The 12,713-nt window shown below is 38.5% G+C and overlaps 1 protein-coding gene across 5 annotated transcripts in view; it reads right to left on the bottom strand.

Moving 5' to 3' along the window:
* The window catches only part of BRAF (B-Raf proto-oncogene, serine/threonine kinase), a 197,250-nt gene that overhangs the window by 108,797 nt on the left and 75,740 nt on the right, over nucleotides 1-12,713 (bottom strand). For all 5 annotated transcript variants that reach the window (XR_004432742.1, XM_033192268.1, XM_033192265.1 and 2 more), the window contains exon 2: nucleotides 10,253-10,354. Coding sequence is in view for 4 of the 5 variants with exons in the window: in XM_033192268.1 (XP_033048159.1) it covers nucleotides 10,253-10,354 (102 nt within the window). In the remaining variant the exon portion in view is untranslated. The remainder of the gene's footprint in view (nucleotides 1-10,252; nucleotides 10,355-12,713) is intronic.

Here is a 12,713-nt window from a genome sequence, read left to right as displayed (position 1 = left end):
AAGACAAAAATGAAAGAGTAGGAAAAAATAGCACAGAATGGGAGAAAGTATTCGCAAGTCATGGATCTACTATCTAGAATATATAAAGAACTCCTGGTCAGGTGCAGTGGCTCACACCTGTAATCCCAGTACTTTGGGAGGCCAAGGTGGGCAGATCGCTTGAGTCCAGGTGTTTGAGACCAGCCTGGGCAACATGGCAAAACCCCATCTCTACAAAAAACACAAAAATTGTCTGGGCGCAGTGATGCACGCCTGTAGTCCTGGTTGCCCGGGAGGCTGAGGTGGGAGGATGGCTTGAGCCTGGGAGGCGGAGGTTGCATTCCAGCCTGGGTGACCCTGCCATCTTGGTTCACTGTAACCTATGCCTCCCAGGCTCAAGCGATCCTCCTACCTCAGCCTCCCGGGCAGCTGGGGCTACAGGCATCCACCACCACGCCCAGATAATTTTCGTATTTTCTGTAGAGACGGGGTTTTGCCATGTTGCCCAGGCTCGTCTCAAACTCCTGGACTTAAGCGATCCGCCTGCCTCGGCCTCCCAAAGTGCTGGGATTACAGGTGTGAGCCACCATGCCTGGCCTAAAGAACTCTTACAACTCAGTAATAAAAGGACAAACCCAGTTTTTTTAAGTGGGCAGAGGATTTGAATAGACATTTCTCCAAAGAAGATATACAAATGGCGAACAAGAACATGAAAAGATGCTCTCTATTATTAGTCATTAGGAAACTGCAAATCAAAACCAAATGAAATACCAATTCACACCTACTAAGATGGCTTTAATTAAAAAACAAATGGATAATAACAAGTGTTGATGAGGATGGAGAGAAACTGTAACCCTCATACATTGCTGTTAAGAATATAAAATAGTGCAGCAACTTTGAAAAACCGTCTGGCAGTTCCTCAAAGTGTAAAACAGAGTTACCACAAGACTCAGCAATTCCACTCCTAGGCATACAGCCAGGAAAACTGAAAATGTATCTACATAAAAACTTGCACTTGAAAGTTCATGGTGGCATTATTCATAATAGCCAAAACATATAAGTAGTCCAAATGTTCATCAGTTGACGAACGGATAAACAAAACGTGGTATATGTGTATGAAATATTCCGCCATAACAAGAAATGAAGTACTGAGACATAATACTACGTAAATAAACTTTGGAAACATTACATTAAGTAAAAGCAGCCAGTCACAAAAGGCCACATAATGTAATTCTATTTATATGAAATATTTCAACCAGCAAATCCATAAAGGCAAAAAGTAGATCACTGGTTCTCAGGGTCTGCAGGGAATGACTACTAATGCATAAAGGGTTTCTTCTGGGGAGTGATAAAAATGTTTTGGAATAAGATATGGTGAATATAGTAAAAACCACTGAATCACACAGTTTTAAAAAGTTAATCATATAGTGTGTGAATTATTCTTAATTAAAATAGAAGGGAAAAATCTAAGGATCTATTTAATTTCAATGTAACGAGAAAAAGCAGTGAAATAAAAATTTTATTTTTTATCATTTAGTTAATTAAATTTAGTCTAATTATTCTTACTCACAAGATACAATGAAATCTTACAAACTGCCCATAAATGGACTGTCCTGCATTCCACAGGAAGCATCCAGCTTCCAGTATTCATTTCACTGCAGGGTTTGATAAAATGCTTCTATATTATTCTAGGTTCTATATAGACTAAAAATCAGAAAGGCTGTCAGAATGATACAGTGATTAAACGCATGGGCTGTAAATTCAGAGCGTCTAGGATTCAAACTCTGGCTACCATTTACAAGTTGTGTAACCTTGGCCACATTATTAAACCCCTCTGTGCCTGAATTGTTTCATTTATAAAATGAAAATGAGAATACCTAAGTGTAACTCAAAGGGTAGGTGGAAGATTAAATGAACTAATATATGATTAGTACCTGATATATAGTAAGTACTCAGTAAATGTCAGGAGCTGTTACTGTCTTCATCAGTCTACAGGGGACTCCAGGATTCAACCATAAATTCTGAAGTAGTTAAGACTCAGCTGCAGGGCTATTACAGAGACAATATCCCTTCACCTCTTGGCTCCAATAAATCAAGTAGAGAAAAAAAGAATCTACTACTAGAGAAGCATCTAGCATTACATCTTACACAGAGAAGGCATTCCAATAATTTGTTGGATAAATGAATACAGAAACACTGAGAGGAAATGAAGAAATTCTGCGAACAACTTTTCAGGGTAAACTTATTTTTCTTCCTTTGGATGATGGTAGAAAAAAGGGAACCAAAGATCGACTGAGAAGACAAATTTGAAATTCTTTATAGAGTACTGTATCTCATATTTCACTGTAGTTATCATCAAGGGAATCAATAGAATGTTGACTGTTATCTGCCAGTAGAATATCTAGAACTGAAAAGATGGCTTTTAAATAAATTAGTGAGTGGGAAAAAGAAAATCAAGAGGATTTCTGATGGTGGTATAACCAACGTCTCTGTTTTGCTACAATGAAGAGAAGCAGCAAGAGTAAGTAGTTGAAGATTTATCTTCCTATAGAAACATAAAAGGGGATTCTGTTGAAACATTATAGAATAAAATAATCATAGCACAACTTCTACTTGACAACATACAAACTAATCTGAGGAAAAATTGTGAACACTGGAAATTTTTGACTTATTAGACTCTTATTTCAGGAAGTGTAAGCATAGTCACCAGTCTAGGGGTGATAAGTGACCTCATTCTAGTCAATGAGATAAAAGAAGTTATAGAGGATTTTTGAGAAAGATTTTCCTCCTAGCAAGAGCTTAGTACTCAAGAGAAGTTCTCTGTTTTCTGCTTTCTGCTTTGAGGAGTTGTATGAGGGAAAGATCTTAAAACTCTGCTGTGGTCTTGACAGAAAAGCCAAAGGGACTATAGAGATTCCACCAAGTACCTGACAACTGAGCTGTAGAACCAGTCTTACAATAACTTACCTCTATGCTTCTTACTATGTGAAAGGAAATGAAAATCCCTATTTATTCCAGAAACTTATTCTTGAAGGGTTCTGTTTCTTGCAGTTAAAAGCATTTATAATTTTTATGGAACCGGATTTATTCCTTCATTTTTCTTGTGTTTCCTCTAAAATTTCCCATCTCTCTGCTTTTACTCTGCTTTCTAGAACATTTATCTTCCAATATTTATTTTTCAACATTTATTTATATATATACAACAGATACATATATACACATATACATACCTGTATGTCTGTATATACATATATTTTTAAAAATTTCTGGGTCGGGTACGGTGGCTCACACCTGTAATCCCAGCACTGTGGGAGGCAGAGGCGGGCAGATCACGAGGTCAGGGGATCGAGACCATCCTGGCTAACATGGTGAAACCCATCTCTACTAAAAATACAAAAACAAAATTAGCCGGGCGTGGTGGCGGGCGCCTGTAGTCCCAGCTACTAGGGAGGCTGAGGCAGGAGAATGGCGTGAACCCGGGAGGCTGAGCTTGAAGTGAGCTGAGATCATGCCACTGCACTCCAGCCTGGGCGACAGAGCTAGATTCTGTCAAAAAAAAAAAAAAAAGAAAAGAAGAGAAAAAATTCTGGCTATTAATCGGAGTTAGTTTAGCCTGTGCGCTGTGCGCTCTAACACTAGCCAACAGGGGAACGACACAGCAACAGGGGCCATCTGCATCAGGGATAAGAACCCCTTCCCTTCCTTTGTCCAAGTGTGCGCTCACCATTGCTCCATCTGTCAGGGCGCACCCTTCTACAGAAGTAACTTGCCTTGCTGAGAATTAAAAATTAAAAAAATAAAAATAAATTTCTGGTTATTGTATTTTTAATTTCTAAGAGGTCTTTCTTGTTCTCTGTTACTTTTGCTTCTTTAGTACTGCTATGAAGCAAGACTGGACTAATGGATCTTATCTCTGATGTTAATTATAGTTATTTTTAAGTTTTCTTCTATTTTCTGCACTATTTCTGAGTTTCTGTTGACCATTTCTGCTGTTGTCTTTCCTGTTGAAAGCTTTCTTTAAATATCTGGTTATTCTTAACTGTCCATTTGTATTTTAGAGTTAAGAAGTCTTAAGATGGGCCGGGCGCAGTGGCTCAAGCTTGTAATCCCAGCACTTTGGGAGGCCGAGACGGGCGGATCACGAGGTCAGGAGATCGAGACCATCCTGGCTAACACAGTGAAACCCCCCCTCTCTACTGAAAATACAAAAAAATTAGCCAGGCGTGGTGGCCAGCGCCTGTAGTCCCAGCTACTCGGGAGGCTGAGGCAGGAGAATGGCGTAAACCCAGGAGGCGGAGCTTGCAGTGAGCTGAGATCCGGCCACTGCACTCCAGCCTGGGCGACAGAGCGAGACTCCGTCTCAAAAAAAAGAAAAAGAAGTCTTAAGATGTCAGTATCAACCAAAGCAATCTCCAGATTCAATGCAATCCCTATCAAAATCCTGATGACCTATTCGTAAAAACAGAAACATCCTTTTTAAAATTCACATGGAGGCCGAGCACAGTGGCTTGTACCTGTAATCCCATCACTTTGGGAAGCCAAGGCAGATGGATCACTTGAGGTCAGGAGTTCAAGACTGGCCTGGTCAACAAGGTGAAAACCCATCTCCACTAAAAATACAAAAGCTAGGCATGGTGGCAGGTGCCTGTAATCCCAGCTATTCAGTAGGCTGAGGCAGGAGAATTGCTTGAACCTGGGAGGTGGAGGTCGCAGTGAGCCAATATCATGCCACTGCACTCCAGCCTAAGTGACAAAGCGAGACTCCATCTCAAAAAAACAAAACAAAACAAAACAAAACAAAAACCACACACATGGAATCTCAAGGGATCCTGAATAGCCAAAACAATTTTGAAAAAGAACAAAGTTGGAGAACTCACATTTCTTGATTTCAAAACTTACTACAAAGCTAGTGTAATCAAAACAGTAAGATGACAGCATAAAGACAGATATAGAGACCAATGGAACAGAGAGTACAAAAATAAACTCTTGCATATACAGTCAAATGGTTTTCGACAAGGGTGCCAAGGCCATTCAGTCTTTTCAACAAATGATGCTGAGAAAACTGGGTATCCATACGCAAAAGAATGAAGTTGGATCCTTACCTTACATCATATATAAAAATTAACTCAAAATGGATCAAAGACCCAAACGCAAAAGCATTTGGGAGAAGAATGTCATGACACTGGATTTGGTGATGCTTTCTTGGATGTGATATTAAAGGCACGAGCAACAAAAACAGATAATTTGGACTTAAAAACTATAAGCAGAGCAAAAAGGGAACCCACAAAATGGGAAAAAGTTTGCAAATTAAATATCCAATAAGAACTGATATTTAGAATATATAAAGAACTATGCTCAATAACAAAACAAACAATCCAATTAAAAAATGGACAGAGAACTTAAATCAGACATTTCTCAAAAAAGATATACAAATGGCCAATAAGCACATAATAAAAGGCTCAACATTATGAGTCATCAGGAAAACGCACATCAGCACCATAATAAGGTATCACTTCACACACATTAGGCTATGTTTTTTTTTTCTTTGTTTTGTTTTGTTTGAGACGCAGTCTGATTCTGTCCCCCAGGTTGGAGTGCAGTGGCATGATCTTGGCTCACTGCAACCTCTTCTCCCGGGTTCAAGCGATTCTCCTGCCTCAGCCTCCTGAATTGCTGGGATTACAGGCACGCACCACTACACACACCTGTAATTTTTGTATTTTTTAGTAGAGACAGGATTTCATCATGTTGGTCAGGCTGGTCTCAAACTCCTGACCTCATGATCCACCCACCTCGGCCTCCCAAAGTGCTGGAATTACAGGTGTGAGCCAACGTGCTTGGCCAAGGCTATGTTTTTTTAATCAACCGAAAACAGTAAGTGTTGGTAAGGATGTAAAAAATTAGAACCCCGTGCGATGCCAGTAGGAATATAAAACAGGGCAGGTGCTAAAGAAAAAGGTGTGGCAACTCCAGAAAAAATAATCATAAAATCAACATGTGATCCTGCAATTCTACTCCTGGGTATATACCCCAAAGAAGTAAAAGGAACTCAAACAGATACTCGTACACCCATGTTCACAGCTTTATTGATAATAGCCAAAACTTGGAAGCAACCCAAGTGTCCATTGATGGATGAATGGATAATCAAAATGTAGTAAATATATACAATGGATTATTACCCAGCCTTAAAACGGAAAAAAATTTTGCTATATGCATTATCCTTGTTACAACATGGATAAACCTCAAAGACATTAAGCTAAATGAAATAAGCCAGTCACAAAAGGACAAATAAATGATTCCATTAATATGAAGTTCCTAGAGTAGTCCAATTCATAGATCAGAGACAGAAAGTAGAACGGTGGTTGTTAGGAACTAGGGAAAGAAGGAAATAGAGATTTAGTGTTTAATGGCTAGAGAGTTTCAGTTTTGGATAAAATTTCTAGAGATGGATGGTGGTGAAGGTTACACAAAAACATGAATGGCTTAATGACATAGAATCATATACTTAAAAATGGTTAAAATGGTAAATTTTGTTAGGCATATTTTACCTCAATGAAAAAATAAAAAGTGTTAAGGAATCTTAAATGGCAGATTAGAAACCTGCAGAATGGTGGGTCTCAGTGAATAATCAGTAGATCTGGCTCTTCACTGATGGGCCTTCAAATATCAGTATGTACAGGTCTTTTCTCTTGGGCTGGTGAGAGTCCATTCATAGTATATGAAATAGTGATGGCCAGGCACGGTGGCTCACGCCTGTAATCCTAGCCCTTAGAGAGGCTGAGGAAGGTGTATGACTTCAGTTCAGGAGTTTGAGACAAGTCTGGCCAACATGCCAACACCTGTCTCCACTAAAAATACAAAAATTAGTCAGGAGTCACGGCGCACACTTGTAATCCCAGCTACTCAGGATGCTGAGACAGGAGAATTGCTTGGACCCAGGGGACCCAGGACAGAAGGCTGCAGTGAGCTGAAATTGTGCTGCTGCACTCCAGCCTGGGCAAAAAAACGAGACTCCATCTCAACAAAAAATAAAAAATTTAAAATGGTGATAAGTGCAATGTTCTAAAAATCATTTATATATTCATTGTCTATATCTCCCTCCCCTCAATAAAACACAAGCTTAAAAAGGAGATTGTTGGCCATTTTTAAAAAAATTGCTATTCCCGGCCAGGCGCGGTGGCTCACGCCTATAATCCCAGCACTGTGAGAGGCCAAAGTGGGCAGATCACCTGAGGTCAGGAGTTTGAGACCAGACTGGCCAACATGATGAAATCCCATCTCTATTAAAAATACAAAAATTAGCTGGGTATGGTGGTGCATGCCTGTAATCACAGCTATTTGGGAGACTGAGGTAGGAAAATTGCTTGAACCTGGGAGGTGGAGGTTGCAGTGAGCCGAGATCGTGCCACTGCACTCCAGCCTGGGAGACAGCAAGACTCCATCTCAGGGGGAAAAAAAAAGAAAGAAAATTGCTATTCCCTAAGGCCTAGAACAGTACAAGATGAATCAACTATTTATAGAATTCTTAGTATTTGTATCAGGAACTATGTTATTTCATAATTATAAACTCAATTAATCCTTAAATTACCCAAGGTGTGATATTATTCCCACTTTACTAATGAGGTGGGATATAAGAAGGCTGGATATCTTGAGTACAGAAACTAAGCCACAGTTGGGATTCAAACATGGAGTCTGACAACTCCACGGCTCATCGTAATCATTATATTATACTGCCAACTTCAGTGTGTGTATGTACGTGCATATATGCATACATTTGCATACTACATACACATAATACACACACACTGTATAGCACAAGCCCCCAAGAATAAAAATCTGTTTTACCACAAGCTAATAATATAATCTGGGAGTTAAGGTCTGATGTATGCTGTCCTAGTCAGATTTAATTTTAATAAGTAGTTCAATTTTGTGTGTCTAATTCTAAAGAACCAACCAAAAAGACTATATCTAATAAAAGGTCCATAAATTATGTTACAAAGAATGGCTATGGCTGAAGGGAATAGAAATAGCCCAAATAAGAAAAGCTGTCTGGGAGGTGAGGGTGGGGGAAGACAGGACAACATCAAGATAAAGGTAGAATAAGATAGAGATCAAGAGCACAGATTCTGACTTACATCTGCCTTCTTCCCCTAACCAGCAGCGTCACCTGAATCAAGTTACTCAACCTCTCTCTGTTTTTTCACTTGTAAAATGGGAATAACAAAAATATCTAGTACCTAGTATGTTGCTCAAAGTAACTATAAAAAATGAATTAAGTAATAAAATGCATTTAACACAGTACTGGGCACAGAATAAGAAGCTCTAAGGTTTGTTGTTGTTAGTGATCAGTCTTCAAATAGTAAAAAGCCTGAAGAGATATGTGAGGAGGGGGCAGTGACTCACTGCTATAGTGGGACCTAGTTATTGATGCAAATGAATTACATCTCAGCATGGGTTCAAAGTCTCCAAGACACAGAAATGGTTGGAAGAAAATCTGCTGGTTATATTGTCTAATTCTGGTTAATAAAAAATTGCCATTCTCATTAGGAGTACTTGCTTCCTTATGACACCTTTGATCAGCCTCCTAATAATATATGTATAGAAGACAGCACAGGACATTAGGAAGTACACTAACTGGTAATGAGAAATAAGAATTCTAGTCCTAGCTTTGATATTAACTACAAGTGTGATCTGGGATAAGCCATATGAAGAGGAGGAGAAAAAAACAGCGTATTAGCTGTTATTTCCAAACTTCCAAGTTTACTTTAGAAATATAAACGGGCCGGGCGCGGTGGCTCAAGCCTGTAATCCCAGCACTTTGGGAGGCCGAGACGGGCGGATCACGAGGTCAGGAGATCGAGACCATCCTGGCTAACACCGTGAAACCCCGTCTCTACTAAAAAAAAAAAATACAAAAAACTAGCCGGGCGCGATGGTGGGCGCCTGTAGTCCCAGCTACTTGGGAGGCTGAGGCAGGAGAATGGCTAAACCCGGGAGGCGGAGCTTGCAGTGAGCTGAGATCCGGCCACTGCACTCCAGCCTGGGTGACAGAGTGAGACTCCGTCTCAAAAAAAAAAAAAAAAAAAGAAATATAAACTTATTTTCTCATCAAATACTTAAGACTTAACTTGTCCTTCAAAAAGTAATTAAATAACTAAGTTAGAGATTTAGTTTAGAAGTCTTTCAATCTGTGCTTAAAAACCTCTGGTATTTGGAGCCAAATGGCAACCTGATCATTTCTAATTTAGAGTTCTCCATCTCCTTGCATCACTAGTGATGATAGCTGAGCCAGCTTTTATAGACAAAGGGGGTGTAGGGTAGTGGTGAGTAGTATGGGCTCTAGAGCCTTACCACCTAGATTCTGTAACACCTTGTTGGCTGTGGAGTCTGACTACATAAGAAAACTAATGCTAAGAAAGCTCATCTGTGATTACAACAGCACCTACTAACTCATAGGATTAATGAATATAAATTTACAATTATGCTCAAGGCTTGACACAAACCTCAAGGCACTATTAAATAGTAAACCTAAACAATGTTGAGCTATTTAAAAATTATAAATTTTACCTATAAGGAAGCAGAAACTAATTTTGGGGAGACTCATTCTGGAAAAAATATTTTACAAAATTGCTTCATTTTCCAATATGGTAACTGGTTTGCTGAGCTCCAAAACAGTGCGCTTTCTCTTTAAAAAAAAAAAAAAAAATTGGCCGGGCACAGTGGTTCACACCTGTAAATCCCAGCACTTTGGGAGGCCGAGGTGGGTGGATCACAAAGTCAGGAGTTCAACAGCAGCCTGGCCAATATGGTGAAACCCCGTCTCTGCTAAAAACACAAAAATTAGGTGGGCCTGGTAGTGCGCACCTGTAGTCCCAGCTGCTCAGGAAGCTGAGGCAGGACAATCGCCTGAAGCTGGGAGGTGGAGGTTGTAGTAAGCCAAGACTGAGCCACTACACTCCAGCCTGGGCGACAGAGCGAGACTTCGTCTCAAAAAAAAAAAAAAAAAAAATTTAATTCAGAGTAATACCTTGAAATTGATATGACTTCCCCCTTAGTTCTGATGTTTTCTAAATTATAAAATACATGTTTATTATAACAAGTGACACAAAACAAGATTAAGAAGTATAATACAGGCAAAGCTAATTCTCTCTTCCCAAATCTATTCCTAATCCCACCCCCTAAAATAATCAAGATTATCAGTACAAATGTTTTTACAACTTCATTTTTTTCTTTTCAAAATTACTACAGATATGATTGATACTCAAAAGCTTACCTCCAGATATATTGATGGTGGATTATGCTCCCCACCAAATTTGTCCAATAGGGCCTCTATATGTTCCTGTGTCAACTTAATCATTTGTTTGATATTCCACACCTAAAAAATATTTTAAAAGAATTCAAATAAAAATCACTTAGGATATGAATTAGAAATATTTTAACGTAGACAACTACATCACAGTAACTGCCAGTGTTCCTCAAATTTTGAGCTTCGAGATCATTTAATATAGTGGTTTTTCTTTTATTATTAAACATCTTTAAAATTTTTTCTACACTAGTAATACAATGTATTCTCAACTATAAAAGATTCAAATAATACATGAATATTCAGAATAAACCATGAAATCTCTCTTCATCTTCCTCACATTCTCAGGCCCCCTTTCAAAAAGGTGAAGTTCTGTTTATGGTTTGGTGAGCAACCTTCCATGTCTCCCCTTTACTCATGGAAAAAACATAAAGACATACGTATATGAAATGTACAAATATAATTAAATAAATTAAATACTTTTAACACTTGCTTTTTTCACGGAATAATAATAATGCCTCAGAAGTCTCTCCACGTAAATATGTATATATTTTACTCCCTAATGGTTATATAGCATTCATTTCATAGCATTGCACTGCTTATTTCAACAGTCTCTAAACTTCAGTGGTATCCAGGGGTTACGTGGGCATAGACAATTTTAAGAGAATTTGCAGATCCTCAAGTTTTATCTGTATGTTCCCTGATTGATCTGCTTAAGAACTGGTTCTCCTTCCCTACTTCCTCTTTTAAAATAATTATTTTCCACTTTATAAAAGAAAGGCAAAGGTCTTTTCCACCCCAAATACTACTAAGATGCATCATTCTGAGATGTATAAATTCCAAAGTACCTAATAGACAATTAAAAGGGGGAAATTCCTTGAGAGAAAAGGGGAAAAAATTAAGAGCAGGACCATATTTTATCAGTGAAACAAATCTGTGGCAAGGCTCCAAGCCTTACCCATCTATCCAGCCAGCCAGACTAAAATCCAGAAGTTTAGTGGTTATTAAATGGCACATATTAGCATATTTGTTTTACGATAAATAAGTCATCAGGTTTTTTTCTTTCTTGACAAAAAAGAAAAACAGTCCAATCTGTCTGGTTTAATAGTGAGAACTGGCTATCAGGTTATATGGCAGATTCTATTTCTAAGTTGAATGATCTAAATCTGCAGCTTAAAGGCTTGTCCAAAAAATATATTTAACATAAATATAATGCACAGTAGAAATTATGACCTTTTAAACTATTCAAAGTAATACACAATAGAAATTATGGCCTTTTGAACTATTCAAAGTTATAATGAAAAAATGTGAGATATCAATTTTTAAATGTACAGGAAAATAAATGAAAAAAAAAAAAGAGTTCCAAATCTCTTGGTTTATTTAATAATTGCCTTAATAACGGACATTTAGATTATTTGATTTCCTCAACATCAAACAATACTTCAAAAAATAGTTCTGAACTGCTTTTCAGAGTAAAGGTGCAAGTTTTATTTTTTGGCATCTAGGTACAGGATTCCAAGATTGAAGGATATATCTATTTTAAAATTTAATATATATGCCAAATGGTCTTCCAAAAGAAGAAATGTATCAAGTCAAGTCCCTATCTGCAGGGTATAAGTCCACTCCTTTCCCCACAATCTCACCAACACCCAGCATAATCACACTTCTAAACTTCTGCCAATCTGAAAAGGAAAAGGCAAACATGTTTTAATTTGTATTTCTTACAAAGTTGAGCACTTTTTATACTTACTGGCCATTTGAGATTTTGGAAAATTTCCTATACTGTACTCCCTTTTATTCTATTGAGTTGTTTTTTCCATATTCATTTATAGATAGTCTTTATTCTGGATATTAATCTTTATTCTTCTACAAATGTTAACGTCTTTCAATTGTTTTTCACGACTCTTGTCATATAAAGTCTTGCTACTCAAAGTGTGGTCCACAGACCAGAAGCAGCAGCATCTTCTGAAAGATTGTGAGAACAGCAGAAGCTGGCCTGGCACAGTGGCTCACATCTGTGAGCCACTTTGGGAGGCCAGGGCAGGTGGATCACTTGAGCCCAGGAGTTCACAACCAGCCTGGGCAACATAGCAAAACCCCATCTCTATAAAAAATACAAATATTAGCTGGGCATGGTGGTACCAGCCTGTAGTCCCAGCTACTCAGAAGGCTGATGTGGGAGGATTACCTGAGCCCAGGAGGTTGAGGCTGCAGGGAGCCATGACTGCACCACTACACTCCAGCCTGGGCAACAGAGTGAGATTCAGTTTCTATCGCCGCCCCACAACCTGCCAAAAAAAAAAAAAAAAACCCAGCAGAAGCTCAAGCTCCATCTCAGATCTACAGAACTTTAACAAAATGATTCATATGCATATTAAAGTCTGAGAAGCAAGGACAGAGGTTCCAAATTGTTTTTCCAGTCAGGTATTTC

This window comes from Trachypithecus francoisi, unplaced genomic scaffold (assembly GCF_009764315.1).
Source record: "Trachypithecus francoisi isolate TF-2019V2 unplaced genomic scaffold, Tfra_2.0 Lachesis_group4, whole genome shotgun sequence".
NCBI classification, from domain to species: Eukaryota; Metazoa; Chordata; class Mammalia; order Primates; family Cercopithecidae; genus Trachypithecus; species Trachypithecus francoisi.
The sequence above is the reverse complement of the archived record's forward strand: the minus strand, read 5'-3'. Positions and strand labels throughout refer to the sequence as shown.